Source organism: Prunus avium, chromosome 1 (genome assembly GCF_965620075.1).
Source record: "Prunus avium chromosome 1, drPruAviu1.hap1.1, whole genome shotgun sequence".
Taxonomy (NCBI): Eukaryota; Viridiplantae; Streptophyta; class Magnoliopsida; order Rosales; family Rosaceae; genus Prunus; species Prunus avium.
In genome coordinates, this window is record NC_142284.1 from 15,266,653 (window position 1) to 15,284,516 (window position 17,864).

The 17,864-nt window shown below is 42.8% G+C and overlaps 2 protein-coding genes across 2 annotated transcripts in view; one reads left to right on the forward strand and one right to left on the reverse strand.

The window, feature by feature from the left end:
* The first annotated feature begins 1,264 nt into the window (after positions 1-1,264).
* Positions 1,265-17,864, forward strand: part of LOC110773735 ((+)-neomenthol dehydrogenase-like) — a 34,773-nt gene continuing 18,173 nt past the window's right edge. Inside the window, exons 1-3 of the mRNA XM_088246869.1 lie at positions 1,265-1,284; positions 1,380-1,528; positions 6,371-6,468. Of these exons, the coding sequence (XP_088102995.1) occupies positions 1,265-1,284; positions 1,380-1,528; positions 6,371-6,468 (267 nt within the window). The remainder of the gene's footprint in view (positions 1,285-1,379; positions 1,529-6,370; positions 6,469-17,864) is intronic.
* On the reverse strand, positions 3,098-3,895 carry LOC148297405 (uncharacterized). Its single transcript, XM_088246729.1, has one exon. It carries the CDS (start codon positions 3,893-3,895, stop codon positions 3,098-3,100), a length of 798 nt encoding a protein of 265 aa, XP_088102855.1.

The window sequence follows — 17,864 nt, forward strand, 5'->3', positions numbered from 1 at the left end:
TTCTACATTACCACCACTCACCTCCTTTTCTTTTTAGTACAATCCAATCCAATCCCAAAGCTTGTTACATTTGTTACACAAAGGTAAACACTTTCTGGGCCTGGACAATGCATTGTGACAATAAGAACAAAAACAAAACAAAATTCATAACCTAAAAGGGAAGGTATTGGAAAATCTAGGAGGAAAAACAAATTTGACTGAGCAGACCACCACACTTTCTGGCCCGGGACATGGTTTTTATATCTCATATGTTGGCTGAATTATATGCATAAACAATAAGAATGTTGGAATTCTGAACAGGTGTGTTCGGTTGGAACTTTGGAATAAATTGAGTCTTATTTTCTAACCCAAAACCACAAAAAGAAAACTTGAGCATTGTTTTGTATTTGGTTCAATTTGGGATTAGTTTTGTCTAATCTAACTGAATTGTAATAGATCAGCGATTAAGACAAATCATGATTGGTTGTTGAGTCTACAACAGTGCAATGGGGATTGGTTTTTGAGTCAAAAGTTTCTCAGCACATAGGCTGCATGCTAACCAACTAACAAAGCGTAGAAATCATGATGTGCTTTTTGATCATTTCATTTGAATGTTCTTGGGCTATAAAAAATCCCTTGATGCTACTAACCATCCAGCTCAATATGGCTTCTATTTCAAATTCTATTTATAAGATTGTCCTTCCGGGAAATGTTAGACCAGCAACAACAAATTTGGCACCCGAAAAGCTCACCAAACTGACAAAACAAAAACTAGCATCATAGATAGGCTGAACGGCTTACTACATGTTCTAGCAGCCAGTCCATTAATTATTTATCGTAACTTGTGCTACTTCTTTCATATCTCCAATGTTACTGACTAGAACATGTGGTAACTCGTACAAGCCTTTCTATGGCGCTGGCCTTATGTTTTGTGAGTTTGGTGCAGCAAGGGTTGTGAAATTAGCATTGTTGCCCAATGATGGCCCTTCAAGCTTCTTCTTTGTTCAGAATGTAGTGTCAGATCTTTGATTGAAGATTGGGTAGCATCTTGAACTTATTTTTTTAATGCAACCAAGTATATTGGAATTTGGAACCACCAACAGATCCTTTTTAAGTTTTTTCTACTTTCAATATGAGGATTGCATGTATGCATGGCATTAATAATAGCATCCCGATATTTTAGTCACTAATGTTTTTAATGCGTCAATTACATATTGACCTGAAGAGCATAGTTTCTATTTCGCCGTGTTCACACTACTTTACTTTCATACTCTCTCTCCACTCAATGGCAGAAGCAACAAAGAGGTGGCAATTCAGGGTCCTTTATGCTTTGTTTCTTTTTGGCTTGCTTCTTTTTTTTATTGTTAAAGAAACTTGTATTTGGGTCTTTGTTTTCTCAGGTATGCTGTTGTTACTGGAGCAAACAAAGGCATAGGATTGGAAACTGTGAGGCAGTTGGCCTCAAATGGGTTCACTGTAGTCTTAACTTCTAGAGATGAGAAAAGGGGTCTTGAAGCTGTTGAGAAACTCAAAGAGTCTGGCCGCTCAGGCCAAGTGGTTTTTCATCAACTTGATGTGGCTAGCTCTGCTACTGTTGCTTCCTTGGCAGCGTTCATCAAAACCCAGTTTGGGAAACTCGATATCTTGGTATGTATATGATCATAGCTGCAGGTTTCTTGAAAAAGTTTCTGCCTTTTGAAGGTTACTGTAAAATTGAGTGGCTGATCTATATCATGCTTGCTTATTGTGTCCACTTCCAGTTGTTGATCTATATCTCACTATGTTTGTCACTCTGTTTGTTTGAGTTCTTTTCATATATGATATGAACTCTCTGTACAATTTACAAGTACCCAAGAAAGATCAGTGGCTGGAGTTAAGGGGTTTGGCATTGGCCTTTATGGTTGGTTATAGAACCAAAGAGATTATCCAAGTAATCAGAGGATCCACCAACTTTCTTTTAATTGCACTTTCTACATTTTTCTTTTCTTTGCTAAATTAAAACAGATAGTGAGACAGTTGGCTCTGCACAGGTGAACAATGCAGAGATTTTTGGAGCCATAGGAGATGCTGATGCATTTATAGCTATAGCAAAGTCTACTGGCATGGTAAGTCTTTCGAATTAATTTTTTCTATAGCTATCAAAAGCTAAACGCTTCAATGTATGTGGTCATGTGAATATTTCAATTGATCTGTGGTTTGGTCAAAGATCTGTTTCGCTTAATGCTATGCCGTTTTTAGTAGGGGAAATGATCTGATTTGAATCAATTTAGGAGTTTTCCAATAATTTGCTACCTTTTGGATTTACTTATCTCGCTTGATAAATATTTCTGCAATCTGTGCATAAATGTTTTTAAAGCCTTTTGCTGATAAATAAAATAAATTATGCATTCTCATGCTTGCAAATAAATTACTATGGTACTAAAAGAACAGCTGAAGCACTTATTCCACTCCTCCAGTTATGAACATACCAAGTGATTGGGTCAAAGGCATTTTAAGTGATTCTGATTACCTAACAGAAGAGAGAGTAGATGAGGTATTGACACAGCTACTAAAAGACTTCAAGGAGGGTTTTATTGAAAGCAACGGCTGGCCTGTTTTTCCTCCATATAGAGTCTCAAAAGCAGCAATAAATGCATTAACAAGGATTCTAGCCAAGAAATACCGGCATCTTGTCCGTTGTAGAAGGTGCTGCAAGTGTTCTGAAGTTAGCATTGCTGCCCAGTGATGGCCCTTCTGGCCTCTTCTTTGTTCGGTCTGAAGTATCATGTGCATGATTGAAGATGATCAAGTTGTGCATATCATTTGTTGGGGCAGCATCTTGGATTTTCAATGTAACAAAGTATATTGTTAAAATTTATGTAAATCAGTGATGTGACAAGTTTGTTTGTTAACTAAAATGGATGCATGCTCATTAATTTTCTATCTTTAGAAATCTTCCCTAGATTGGTTTATTGTTCTCCAAATTTGATTACTAATGTTTTTAATGCGTCAATTACATATTGACCTGAAGAACGGGAGTTTCTATTTTGATGAATACTCGTGTTACATAAACTGATCACAAACAATTAATGAATGAAGTGAATAAACTAAACAATAAGATCACGTGCTCTCCAAGAAATCAGAAGGCTTGGCACTTCCTGGAACTGGCCAACAACTTGTTCTTGTTCAAAACCCGACCTCGTTGCGGCTTCGGCGGCATAGGCAAGTTCTTGATGTCCAGAATTTGAATTTTCTTTCTCTTCTTTTGCAACTCTTGATAGCTTTGGTGAAGCTTTCTCTTACTGTTCTCCAACTTCTCTTCATCACCCCAATCTTGCCGATGATGAAGATCATGATGAGTAGATTTTGTGGGCCCCTTAGGGTTTTGTTGGCTCTCCAAAAAATCAGAAGGCTCTGGGCACTTCCTCGAACTGGTCTTGCTCAAAACCCGGCCTCGCTGAGGCTTAGATGGCAAAGGCAAGTTCTTGACGTCAAGAAGTTGAATTTTCTTTCTCTTGTTTTGGAACTCTTGATAGCCTTGGTGAAGCTTTCGCTTACTATTCTCCAACTTGTCCTCATCACCCCAGTCTTGCTGTTGATGATGAGCATCAGATTTTGTTGGGTTTTGTTGACAAGAAGATGCAGGTGGTGCGCTTAGCATCAAGCGGAGGGTCTCCAAATCCTTGCCTTTGCCGTGAGATGGTGGTTTCTTGGGCTTCTGGAGAATTGCCAAGCGGCGCTCATCAAGTTTGATGTCGTCGAACAAGTTGGAGGGATCGAAAGTCGTGGTTTCACTCTCAAGGATGAAGACAGCTTCAAGGTCGTCCAGCGGAGGGCAAGCGAGTCCACCAAAGTCGTCATTGTCAACGTCAACGTCAACAGGAGGCTCTCGCTCGCATTGCTGCTCCTTCAAAGCCTGATCGCAAACAAACTTCATCTTGTCTGAAAGAGAAAAGATTATAGCAAAATTTGGAAACCCTAAATCACAGTAGCTAGTGTTTACAAAAGCCTCACGCTACATATGTATATATAGTTTCCTGTTTCCTAATTTCATTGGGATAAGGAATATTTTATTCAAATTAATTATAATGTACTTTTAAATTTGTATTAGACATAAGAAATTAAACCAACCAAACAAACCCTTAAGTTGCCAACTCACGTTTTAAAAAATCTCCATCAATCAAACAAGATGTTAAAATAATAAAAATATTTACTTTTTTTAAATACCAAGTAGGTTATTTATTTACTTTTTTGCTGTGAAAATGTTAAAATATTCGAAACAATGCTGGGGTTAATGGAACCATTATGGACCCTGAAGATATTTTTATAGAATTAACTAATAAGGGGGAGATATTTTTATCCAGTGGACTAGTCTAGTTAAATTGTACCTGCTTGTTTCTAAATACAGTGACACTATTATCTGTGTAGAACAGTTCTTGCCTCCATAACATGATTCCAAGAGCTCCTTTCGTATGACATGTACTTCCGAACAAACCCTAGCTGCCTAATTAGCTGGTTAGTGCATGTTACAGAGGTCTTTGAGTCTTGATAAAATGTTGATACATTAGCAATCAAATAATACATTACTTGAACCTTAAGTAAAGCAAATGTCTGGTTTAGATGCACAACAATTTTGGTCTTATGTGGGTTGGTCGAGGCTCATTTCCAATAATTATGACCGAGAGAAAATATGAACTTTCTTCTCCTTGATGCCAAGAAGTACCCAAGTCTCTGCGCCAACTGTCTATGCCCTGGATTTGTCAAAACAGATTTCAAGTTCATGTAAACTTAATATTGGGTAAAATCATAAGACCCAATCCATGACCTAAGATCTAGAACTTCATGATTTTCACAATAGCATTAGGTGGAAATTCAATTAGACTTAAATTACATACATATCTTGAATGATTAGTCTTCTACTATATCAAGATATTTTTCTTGAGCGATCTGTAAGCGAGCCATCAGTGTAGAGGAAATAGATTTCTCTCTTTCTATCCTTTTGCACGTTAGAAAACCCTAACACATGTTTTCATCGGTGTACATAAGATGGGTATGTGCACTATTATAGGCAGAGATGGGACTTGTTTCCTAGTAAAGCCCATAATCAATTATCACCCATCACAGTAATAAAATATGAAACTACTTCTCTTTATTTGACCAATATAATTATTCTGAAAAATATTTATAAAACTAATTAAACAATTTATTTACCACATAAGTCATTTCATGTGGATCACATAGAATATTTATAAAATATTCTTACACTTCAATGCTGGCATCTTCACCATTGATGAAGCCGCTGAAATTGTTGTCCCTCTGGTCTCTTCTTTTGATGGTAACAGAGTGAAAGATCCTTTTTCAAGTTCTTGTAATATTCAATCGTACAAGACTATCTTTTGAAATCTCAATGTAATATTGACACATTGACCACAACAAAGGTTGACTTTTGTTGGACTTTCTAACTTAGCTTGGACTAAGAGTTGAGGTTGGTCCTCCTGACTGAGTGAGACACAAACTACAAGGTGGCAAATATGGTAGTAGACTATTCATGTATCATGCCTTGTTTAGTAAAATTAAGTAAGAAAGAACAGACAAAGAAGACAAAATTAAGCAACCAAAAACAAATCGTTGAATACTTTGAAAGAAACAATACAAATAGAAAATGGCCATAAAAACAATGTACATTGTATTTGCAGGGGTACAAATATAAGATAAGAGAGCTAAAAAGCCCATCAACAATGGCAGAAGCAGCAAAGAGCCAGAGGTATTACCAAACTGCTTCCCTGTTGTTTTTAAGATTCATATATACACAACCCCTTGGCCACAAACAATATATAACGCCCTTTTCTTATTCTTTTTGTCAGGTATGCAGTGGTCATAGGAGCTAATAAAGGGGTTGGATTTGCCACCGTTAGGTGTTGGTGTGAGTCAACGTTCCTATTAGGAATAGAATTTATATTTTATTGTAATTATCTAATTTGAGTAGAATTAGGAGATTTTGTACATATTTCCTATTTGTACCTACACTGTAGGTAGTATATATATTCCTCCTTGGGAGAAGAATAAACATATAAGTTTAAACCCTAATTATTTTGAGTTGGTATCAAAGCGGGTTCCGATCCGTCTCTACAACATCAAAACCCTAATCCTGAAAAATACCTATTTCCGCTGCACCTAGCTTATACACCTAAACCTGTGCTGTCTTATATCTCCTACTGTCGTCGTCATCGTCTAATCTTCTACTGCCGCCGCCATCTATCATCACGTCAGATGTCACTGAATCTTCTTCTTCTACTCCTATTGTGATGGTTTAGGCAGTTGGCTTTAATTGGGGTCATAGTTGTGTTAATGGCCAGAGACGAGAAGAGGGGTCTTGAAGCTGTTGACAAATTGAAAGAGTTTGGCCTCTCAGACCTTGTGGTTTTTCATCAGCTTGATGGAACAGACGCTGCAAGCATTGCTTCCCTTGCCGATTTTGTCAAAGTCCAATTTGGGAAACTAGATATCTTGGTATAATCAACTTCTACATCTCTTTGTTCATGCTCGTCATAGAATATATACTGTTTTTTTTTTTTTTGGAGAAAGGAGAATTCATTCATAAAACCACAGACGTACAAAGAGCGACATGGTACAGTGGCCTTGTTAAAACCTTCCTAGGACAACCTCATGGGACAAATCCCAGGGGAGGAAAGAGTATTCACTAGTAAAAAAAACCCCTTGCACGACCAACTTTTGCGCGACGAAAGCCAAAACTTCGTCGCTAAAAGTCTTACGCGACTAAATTTTGCATAACGAAAAACAATCGTCGCCCAAAGTCACTTTGTGTGACAAATTTTTGAGCGACGACAAAAAATCGTTGCGCAAAGTCTTTACAAAAATAAATAAAAATAAAAAATTATTTTTTAAAATCTTTGAATGACTTTGCGCAACCAATTACTAAACTTCGTAGCATAAAGTATTGCGCTACCAAGTATGATTCGTCGCACAAAGTCTTTACAAAAATAAATAAAATAAAAAAATTATTTTTTAAAATCTTTGCATGACTTTGCGCGACCAATTACTAAACTTCGTTGTGCAAAGTATTGCGCTACCAAGTGTGATTCGTCGCGCAAAGTCTTTACAAAAATAAATAAATAAAACATATTATTTTTCAAAATCTTTGCATGACTTTGTGCGACCAATTACTAAACTTCGTTGCTCAAAGTATTGCGCTACCAAGTGTGATTCGTCGCGCAAAGTCTTTACAAAAATAAATAAAATAAAAAAATTATTTTTTAAAATCTTTGCATGACTTTGCGCGACCAATTACTAAACTTCGTTGCACAAAGTATTGCACTACCAAGAGTTGTTCGTTGCGCAAAGTCTTTACAAAAATAAATAAATTAAATAAATTATTTTTTAAAATCTTTGCATGTCTTTGCACGATCAATTACTAAACTTCGTTGCACAAAGTATTGTGCTACCAAGTGTGATTCGTCGCGCAAAGTCTTTACAAAAATAAATAAAATAAAAAAATAATTTTTTAAAAATCTTTGCATAACGTAATCCAAATATTTCGTCGCCTAAACCAATTTTTTTTTTTTTTTTTGTATGCATAACACTTAAGAAATTAAACGGTATATATATTGTTTGGGCCCAAAATTTAGCACGCCGAAAACAAAAGCCCACACCATCTCCTAGGCCGCTTGTATCAGACGACCTCAAGCCCATCAGCACGACCCAGCCCATTAAACGAGTGGACAGGCCAAGAACACGGCCCAAAACATTAAAAGGCCTGGGAACAATAGGAATCAGAAAAAACTTGGGCCTCGAAGAAATCCAAAATTAGGCTCAAAAGCAAACTAGACTCAAGCTGGCCTTTAAAACGGAATAGTCCCACGTGATCCCTGACTTGGAGGAGTCAATAATTTCGGCTGAAAACTGAAAATAGAACAGGAGCAGGTATAAAAGAAGAAAAAATCTAAAGTAGCTTGTTGCCAGAATATTAGAACCCGCTTAGTTTATCTAAAAGATATTCTGATATTTTGGAGGAATGCCATTTTCGAGGATAAGCAGACTCTGTTTTTATAAAAAGAGAGATAAGCGGGAAACAGGAAGCTGTCCAAAAGCTGAGAGCCAGCCATCTCCAAAACTCCAGACCTTTTGCAGAAGCAGGTGGAATGGAAGAACAGGCATGACACTCCATCAAAAATACAGAAGTGGTCACCTCAGGAACTAATCGTTGAGTGCTTACTCGCCAGAAAATGGATAGAACCCCTGTTTATTTCATTTTAAAATTAAAAAGATCTTTTGATTACTTGCCGCCCATTCTCGGAGGAACACTTCCTATATATACAAGAGAGGGTGTACAGAGCAACGGACAATCAATCAACCAACCAACCAAAACTCAGTCAAAAGACAAACACTCAAATGATCACTTGATCACAAAAATCCTAAACAAGTTCCAACAGACTTCGAGCCTGAAATATTCAAAAGCTTGCCAACAAGCTTGCAGAATCATCCTGTCTTCTCCCAGCAAAGACAAGTTTAAATCGCTACCTCTGGTTTGAATCCCAGTTCGCTAGTCAACAATAACGAGGTTTCTCTCGTTACAAATTTGGTTCAGTAAAAGCCAAGCTAAGCAGAGTTTCGAGTTTCCTCAAATATGAAAAACTCAACAAATTTGTGAAGAGCCCTGACTAAGCAGCACAGGTATTACAGCCCATTTCCAGCTCGAGTCCAGCCACTTCTGCCCCTTTCAGACTGGAGAAGTCCCAGTTCTGCCCATCCAAAAGCCTTCCAGGGTTCGAAATAGATTAAAGCTCTGCCAAACTCAAGCTTTGGTATCGATTTGCAGCTGAAGCCTAGCAGTTGAAGTTGTTAAAAGTCCAGTCCAGCACAGGCGTACCCAGTCCAGCTCAGAACAGAGGCAACTATCCAGACAGAAATGGAAGCACAGCCCTCTTCTTGTCCTTGTATAGTCAGTTTTTCCCTTTTTGAGTCTTGTAAAAGGGAGTTCTGCCTGAAATTGGTTCAATCTGTCATCTTTCATTCTGGTCAGAACTGCCGGTTTTTATACTGAGATAAATTGTAAAAGTCCTTACCAGTCTAAGGCATAGAAAAGAACTTACTTGGGAGATATTCCTCACCCAAATTCACAATCGTTTGGTAAAAGTTAGTAACTTGGGGCGCAAGTTATTTTTACCATAAGTCTGTTAGGGTTGAAAAATTGCTAACAGTGGCACGCTCAACACATAAAGAAAGTTAATTCACTGACCAAAACATGGTCTTTGAATTAATGGGGAACTTTGCCCTGTCATCTCAGGAAGTAAATCAAAACGGGTGAACATATATTTATTAAGTAGCTTTAAATTTATTATTTTAGTTCGGATCAGATTTTTGTTAGAAAAATATATTATTGTAGTTCGAATTGGGTTTTTGTTAGAAAATATATATTTTAAATTGACGATCGAATTAGTTCATTGTATTCATATAGGGTCAAGGAGGGTAGATGTAAAAAATCATCAAAATCGAAATTGAAATAACCGTTAAATTGTGATTTTTCATTTATAACCATCAAAATGTTTTGTCCCATTACTTGATATCTGAATGTTTATTTTTTCCGATTTTTGGTGTATATGATCTCGAAGTATAAACAAACAAGTTTGACGGTTGGATCGTTGAAACTAGTTTCGTAGAATGCATATGCCATCAAAATAATATATTCACTAACAATTAAGAGTTTATTTATACTTTTGTTAAATATAACATAAGATTTTGTGGTATCCACTAGTGTAAATATTTTAAATTGACGATCGAATTAGTTCATTGTATTCATATAGGGTCAAGGAGTGTAGCTGTAAAAAATCATCAAAATTAGAGTTGAAATAACCGTTAAATCGTGATTTTTCGTTTATAACAGTCGAAATATTTTGCTCGTTACTTGATCTCTTAATGTTTATTTTTTCCGATTTTTGGCGTATATGATCTCGAAGTATAAACAAACAAGTTTGACGGTTGGATCATTGAAACTAGTTTCGTAGAATGCGTATGCCATCAAAACAATATATTCACTAACAATTAAGAGTTTATTTATACTTTTATTAAATATAACATAAGATTTTGTGGTATCCACTAGTGTAAATATTTTAAATTGAAGATCAAATTCAGTCATTGTATTCATATATGGTCAAGGAGTGTAGCTGTAAAAAATCATCAAAATCAGAGTTGAAATAACCGTTAAATCGTGATTTTTCGTTTATGACCGTTGAGCGACGTTAACTTTTGTCTCGCAAAGTAGTTTAGGTTCGTCGCGCAAAGTAGATAATATTCGTCGTGCAAAATAGATAATATTCGTCGCGCGCAAAGTAGTTAATATTCGTCGCGCAAAGTAGTTAATATTCGTCGAGCAAAGTTGTTATTATTCGTCGCGCAAAGTAGTTAGGATTCGTCGCACAAAGTGGTTAGTATTCGTCGTGCAAAGTATCTTTGAGCGACGTTATTATTCGTCGCGCAAAGTTGTTATTATTTGTTGCGCAAAGTAGCTCTGGGCGACAAAGAATATTTTTCGTCGCACAAATGCTTTCTCCACGAGCTTTGCGCGACAGAACTTGCGCGACGAAGTTGTACTTTGCGCAACAAACTTATTTCGTCACACAAAGTGTTTTTTGTAGTAGTGACCACACGTCATGGACTAACAAGAGAGTCAAATTCTGGTCACTTTGGACCATTGCAATAAAAGAACAAGTCAAAAATGAAAACAAACACAAAGACGAGAACCGCAACTAGAGACCAACACAGTAGACCCACATGAGAGGACCGTAGAAACCCCAAATAGTAAACCCACAGGAGAGGACCGCAGAACATCCCAACTGTCAGAAGAAGCCTTCTATGAGCGAAATCATAGTCCTTTGACACCCACACAAACTGTAAGGTCATAGCAGAAACCAAGAAAGAACACGGAGGAGGAACACAGAAACAACAGTAAAAAGACCCCTGAGAAGCACTCCACTTCAACTCAAAACCTGACAAAGAAAACCTCCTATGACCAAGCATAGTTCTTCGGTCGGCGCAGAGTAGAGAACAGCACCACATCCCAACAACTACCACCAGCGTCGCTGCTATCGCTGACGTTAAAACAGAGACAAAACATCAGCCACTAGGTATCACAACTCTCCCAAGGAGAGACACAATCTAGCGTCACTACTGTTGCTGCTGCCAAGACAAAGACAACACCAGTCACCTAGAACACCTCAAAAACAACCAAACAAAACAAACAGACAAACACACCTAGATCCAAATAGATCTAGACTATTTGGGGAGGGGGAGGGGAGGAGAAGAGGGGATAAGAGGAAGGAAAAAGATGGGAGAAAAAGAAGGAGAGATGAGGAGAGGGAGGGGAAGATGGGCGGAGGGGAGGAGGGGCAGTGGCCACCTCCCCCCTTAGCTTCCTTGTTGTTGGTTGTCAGCAAGGCGAAAAGGGAGCAGGATGCGGCCAGGGTTAGTTCAGAACAAGTTGATATCAGAATATATGATGTTAACTTATATTAATATATTGGCAGAAGAAATAAATGCTGTTTATACCCAAAATGAACCGCCAATGAGGACAAGACACGTGGAAGACTTCGAGCTTGGTCATGGACACCCTCGGCACCCTACCTACCGATCGCCCCATTATGGCAACACCCTCTCATGGGACACGTGGCATGCTCCCCAGCGACGTCCACAGTCCCACATCGAAATTATCAACGAAATGCACACCTCCCAAGGCCTATAAAAGAAGCCAACTACCCCAAAATAGAGGTAATCAGAACTAACGGCATACAAGCCTATTGATCTGTCAGTTGAACTTTCTATTCCCGAACTTACTTAAGCATCAGAGAGCCTTCGGCCGGTACCACACCGGTGCCTTAGGTCTTACCGAGCGTTCTCTCATCTTTACAGATCACGCTCCCTACCGAGGCCACAAGCATACCGAAGGCATAAAATTACTAAGTTGACCCTCAAAGTCAGAGAACCACTTTTTGGCGTCAACAGTTTGGCGCCGTCTATGGGAAACGATAAAATCGACCCTTTATCCCAAAACATATGGGGACCAACTCGAAAACTACGTTCCTACCGCAGGAGGGGATGCCGTTCGGCATGCCTAGCGGGGTTAGCCCAGCGCCACCCCCATGCACCCCGGCAACTAATCCACCTGTACTCCAACCCGCTGAGAACGCAGAGCTTTTAGCCCAAGTCATATCCCTTCTGCAGGACATGGCTAGGTTACAGGAACATAACAACTTCCTCTCATCCAGAGTGGACGAAACACAACAGTTGCTCAATCAATAGAAAACACAAAACATCCAGACCGATCGAACTTCCGAGAGCCTACAGACTCCCCGTCGGCAGAGGAAGGGCAAGAAGGTGGCAGAGGCAACGCCTGCGCCGTCTAAACAATTGGTAGTCCCGGCACCAAAAAATAAGCCCCATGTGCCAAAGAAGGTCTATTCCGATTGTCGACACAGGTTGTTAGAGCGGGAAGTCGAACGGCATACCGAACGGCAGGAATCGCCGATCAGGATAAATGCCCACCTGGACGATCCCCGACTGAGAAACATGGGGAGGAAGTCGCCGATACGGAGGATACAAGTCTTGGAATCAACGGCAGAGTCTGACCAAGAGTACGATCCTTCCACCAATCGGTCATCGTCCTACCGTTCGGCAACGCCGACGAAATTCTCTGAAGTTAACCCTATCAGGTCCCACTAGCGATCAGTGCATCAAACCGCGGAGGAGATACCGGACAGGGACCCTGTCATTCGCCTCCTCCTTCAAAGGGTACAGAAGATGGAGGACGATCGAACTCGTTCTCAGGAGCCAGACTGGGGAAGGCTTCGGCCAAGACCCTTCACCGAACGCATAAGGCGCTCCCGGCAAGACAGAGACGTACAGCCCCTACGCATAACCCCTTACACAGGAGTGGAGGATCCACTGACACACCTTCACTCTTTCCAATCGGCTGTAGGGTGCCGAGGGCTAAGCGACGAAGGACTGTGCCTTCTGTTCCCCTCTTCGCTCACAGAAGCGGCTCTGAACTGGTTCTACCGTCTGGAACCAGGAACGGTAGATTCCTTCGACGAGCTAAAACAGATTTTCCTGAACCATTTTATGATTCAGACGGACATACTGTATTCTGCCGATGATCTGTATACCATCCGGCAGAGAGATTACGAACCATTGCGTGAGTATGCCGCACGATTCAGCCATGAATACTCGAGATGTCTAGATACCGATGACAGGGCAGCCTACGACGCCTTCAAGAGTGGCCTACGGTCCTCACACTTTCGATATCTGGTACACAGCAGCAATTGGCGTACGTACGATGAACTCATGAAGCAAGCGGCAATCCACACCAAAGCTGACTACTTCAACTCGAGGGCCGAGCCCACGGCTCGGCAGAGCGAACCCATACAACGGTCCTCCACGGCACAGGCATCGCCGTTCGCGCCAGCAGCACAAACTGCCGGATACCTTGAAAGCCACAAGCGCAAAGATGCCGGAAGCTCCCAAAAGGGGCATTCCAAGAAAAATAAGAGCAGGTACGGCAGGGACAACTACCGAGCCCCACTACCGGCACATAACCAGGGGACAGAGGTGTTCACCCTGCTCAATACCTCCTACGAGGCGGTGCTGATGAACGAAAACGAGATAATCCCGAAGCCAGCGTTCCGGAAGCCTAATCGGCAAGATGGCAGGGATACAGGAAAATTCTGCCGATACCACCAGCAGAATAGCCACAACACTGAGGACTGCATCAGCTTGCGGAAAATCGTCGAGCGGCTCATTCGGGAGGGCAAGCTGGATCAAAACATAGCCAGACCCCAGCAGGCGCCAATGCCGAACGCCAATCGGCAAATCAATATGATCAGCACGATCAGCGGTGGCCCAACCCTCGCCGGGGCATCTAATCGGTCAATGAAGCAGTATGTCAGGGCGGCACAGTACCCCCAAGTTCTCGGCATTGAAAGTAGCCGGCACGCCAAGATGCCGAAAGTCAGGTGGGAACCCATCACCTTTTCTGAGGAAGAAGAGGAGGGGATCATATACCCGCATGAAGACCCTATGATAATCTGAGCCAAGATTGCCGAATTCGATGTCGGACGAATTCTGATCGACACTGGCAGTTCAGTAAACGTCATCTTAGCTTCTCGGGAGACTTGGTCCAGCCGATCGGCACTGTCAGCTTGCCGCTCGCCTTCGGCACAGCCCCACGAAGGACCATGGTCTACGACCAGTTCCTTGTGGTGGACTGTCCGACGGCTTACAACGTCATAGTCGGCCGAACGGCACTCACGGCGATAAAGGCCCACCTATCCCTCCACATACTGCTCATGAAGTTCCCAACCTGCTACGGCACGGGGGCAATCAGGGGCGATCAGGTAAGCGCTCGGAACTGCTATGCCACGGCGTTGAAATCGGCAGCCCCCCAAAAGCAAAAAGAAACCTTCACAGTCGCAGGCTTGCTAAACGGCAATGAACCAGTAGATAACCCAAGTGAGGAAACGCCCACTCCAGTGGCACAACCTGCCGGGGACCTCGAAACCGTGGCGCTGGACGAGCGCCAACCGGATCGGTGCGTAAGAATCGGTACCATGCTGAACACCACCCTCCGTGCCGAATTCATCCAGTTCCTTCGGCAGAACTCGGAAGTCTTTGCCTGGTCTTACAACGACATGCCAGGCATATCCACTGATGTCATCAGCCACAAACTGAGCATCTCACCTGATGTCATCAGCCACAAACTGAGCATCTCACCAGCCTTCAAACCCGTCAGGCAAAAGCGCCGATCCTATGATGCCGAACGGTATGAAGCTATGAAAAACGAAGTGGACAAACTCATGACCATAGGCTTCATCCGGGAGGCAGTATACCCTGACTGGTTGGCAAACTCTGTCATGGTTTGGAAGGCAAAAGGTGGATGGCGAATGTGCCAAGACTATACCGACCTGAACAAGGCCTGTCTGAAGGATAGCTTTCCGTTACCACGCATCGATCAGCTGGTTGACGCCACTGCCGGTCACGAATTGCTCAGCTTCATGGACGCGTACTCCGGATACAACCAGATCTTCATGCACCCTGCCGACAGCGAACACATGGCGTTCATAACTGACAAAGGCTTATACTGCTATAACATCATGCCGTTCGGCTTAAAGAATGCGGGGGCAACCTACTAGAGACTAGTCAACCAAATCTTCGCTGAGCAGATCGGCAGTATAATGGAGGTCTATGTGGATGACATGCTAGTAAAGAGCCGAACGGCAGGAGAGCATCTGAAAAACCTATCGCTCATGTTCGGCATCTTGAAGGATTATCGAATGAGACTCAACCCAACGAAGTGCGCCTTCGGCGTATCTTCCGGGAGATTCCTCGGTTTCATGATCAGCCAGAGGGGTATCGAAGCAAACCCAGATAAAATCAAGGCCATAATCGACATGGAGGTGCCGAAGACACAGAAGGACATCCAGAGCCTTACCGGACGAGTAGCAGCCCTTACTCGCTTTATCTCCAAAGCCACAGACAAGTGTGCACCGTTCTTCAAAGCCTTGAAAGGGGGCAAACACCATATAGAATGGACTGCCGAATGCGACAAGGCGTTTCAAGACTTGAAGGACTACATGGGCAGAGCTCCGCTACTGTCAAAACCCCTCCTAGGGGAAATACTCTCTCTATATCTATCGGTATCCAACACTGCCGTCAGCTCAGTACTATACGGATCCCAGAGAAGGCAGAACTGCCGATTTTTTACGTCAGTAAAGCCCTACAGGGGGCAGAGTCTCGGTACCCCCCACTTGAGCAGCTGGCTTTAGCCCTGGTCGTTTCTGCCCGGCGACTGCGGCCTTACTTCCAGGCCCACAACATCATTGTCCTAACTAACCAACCTCTTCGGTAGGTTTTTCAAAAGCCAGAAATATCCGGTAGGCTGGTCAAATGGCCAATTGAACTGGGAGAGTTCGACGTACAGTTCAAACCCAGACCTGCCGAGAAGGGACAAGCCGTAGCAGACTTCATCGCTGAATTGACACCTTCGGAGGCATCAGAACCTGAAAAAACCCCTCCACAGGAAAACCTACCGAACGGCAGTCGTCTCAACCAGTCAACTCCTGCCTGGATCCTACACGTGGATGGCTCGGCAAGCCAACAAGGGTGCGGAGCTGGCCTGGTACTCACCACTCCCGATGGAACCAAAATTGAATATGCCATCAGGTTTGGCTTCAGAACGTCCAACAACGAAGCCAAATACGAGGCACTTTTGGCCGGCCTACGGCTCGCCAAAAGCATGGGGGCCATTCAGATCAGCATCTACAGCGACTCGCAACTGATAGTGAACCAGGTGACTGCCGATTTCGCAGCGAAGGACGCATCAATGTCGGCATACCTCACGGCAGCACACCAATTGCTAAACAAATTCCAAGTGTACGAAATTCAGCAGATACCAAGAAACGAGAACAGTCATGCCGACGCCCTCGCTAGGCTGGCTTCGGCAATCAACGACAAAGTGGGCCGAAAAATCCCCGTCGAGATACTAACCCTACTGAGCACCACCATTGCCGAGATCTGCACTATAGAGTATAACGACACATGGATGTCGCCTATTCATGCTTACCTGACAAACGGCACTCTCCCTGGAGACAAGGCCAAGGCAAGACAGCTGCGTTACCGATCGGCAAGGTACATCATCATCAGCGATGTTCTGTACAAACGTGGCTACACCACCCCATACATGAAATGCATCACCGAAGAGCAGGGCGAATATGTCATTCGGGAGATCCACAGTGGAGTCTGCGGTAGGGCTACTATTGGCCATCCATGCACAGGGATGCAATCGCGATGGTAAAGAAGTGCGACAAGTGCCAACGGTTCGGCAATATCCCGCACCTGCCTGCCGAACCCCTCACACTGATCGTGAGTCCATGGCTGTTCGCCCAATAGGGACTCGACCTAATCGGTCCAATGCCGCAGGGCAAATGACAGGTTAAGTATGCAATCGTTGCCGTGGACTATTTCACGAAATGGGTTGAGGCCGAAGCCTTAGCCACCATTTCAGCAGCAAGGGTCGAGGAATTCGTCTGGACCAATATCTGCTGCCGTTTTGGGATCCCCCACGCCATCATCACCGATAACGGCAGGCAGTTCGATTCAGAGCTCTTCAGGCAGTTCTGCACTGGCCTCAAAATCAACCTATTCTTCGCCTCCCCAACTCACCCTCAATCGAACGGTCAGGTAGAGGCCGTAAACAAAATTATCAAGAAGCTCTTGAAACGGCAACTCAACAGTGCCAAGGGTGCCTGGCAGGAGAAGCTTCCCGAAGCTCTGTGGGCCATAAGGACATCCTACCGAACCTCCACAGGGGAAACTCCCTTCAGCCTTGCATTCGGCTCGGAAGCCGTTGTCTCGGTAGAGATCGGCGAGTCGACCTATCGAACGGAAGGTTTCGCACCGAAGGCGAACGAGGCTGCAAACAGCGCGTCTCTCGGTACTACGACTCAAGGGTCAAACCTCGCTCCTTCAGAATCGGGGACTAGGTTATGCGCAAGGTTTCGCTTGCAACCAAAAACCCAACGGAAGGAACCCTCGGACCTTCCTGGGAAGGACCCTGTGAAGTCATCGGCATCCTTCGATCCGGTACCTACAGGCTCCGAGGCACAGATGGGAAGACCCTCGGTCACCTATGGAATGTGGAACATCTCAAGAGTTATTTTAAATAAGCCCCCTAGCCAACGGCATGGTGGAATTTGTATTTTTGCCTACGAGACTTATATATAAAAGGAGATTATCCAGAATTGTACATGTTTGGAACGTTGTAGCCTACGACATTTTCTTTCAAAAAATGTTTCGGTAGGGCTCATTATATACGAGCCACAGCAACATTACCTACGGCAATT

Coding starts and splice junctions, on each gene's coding strand:
- LOC148297405 (XM_088246729.1), bottom strand. CDS start 3,895: ATGAAGTTTGTTTGCGATCAGGCTTTGAAGGAGCAGCAATGCGAGCGA.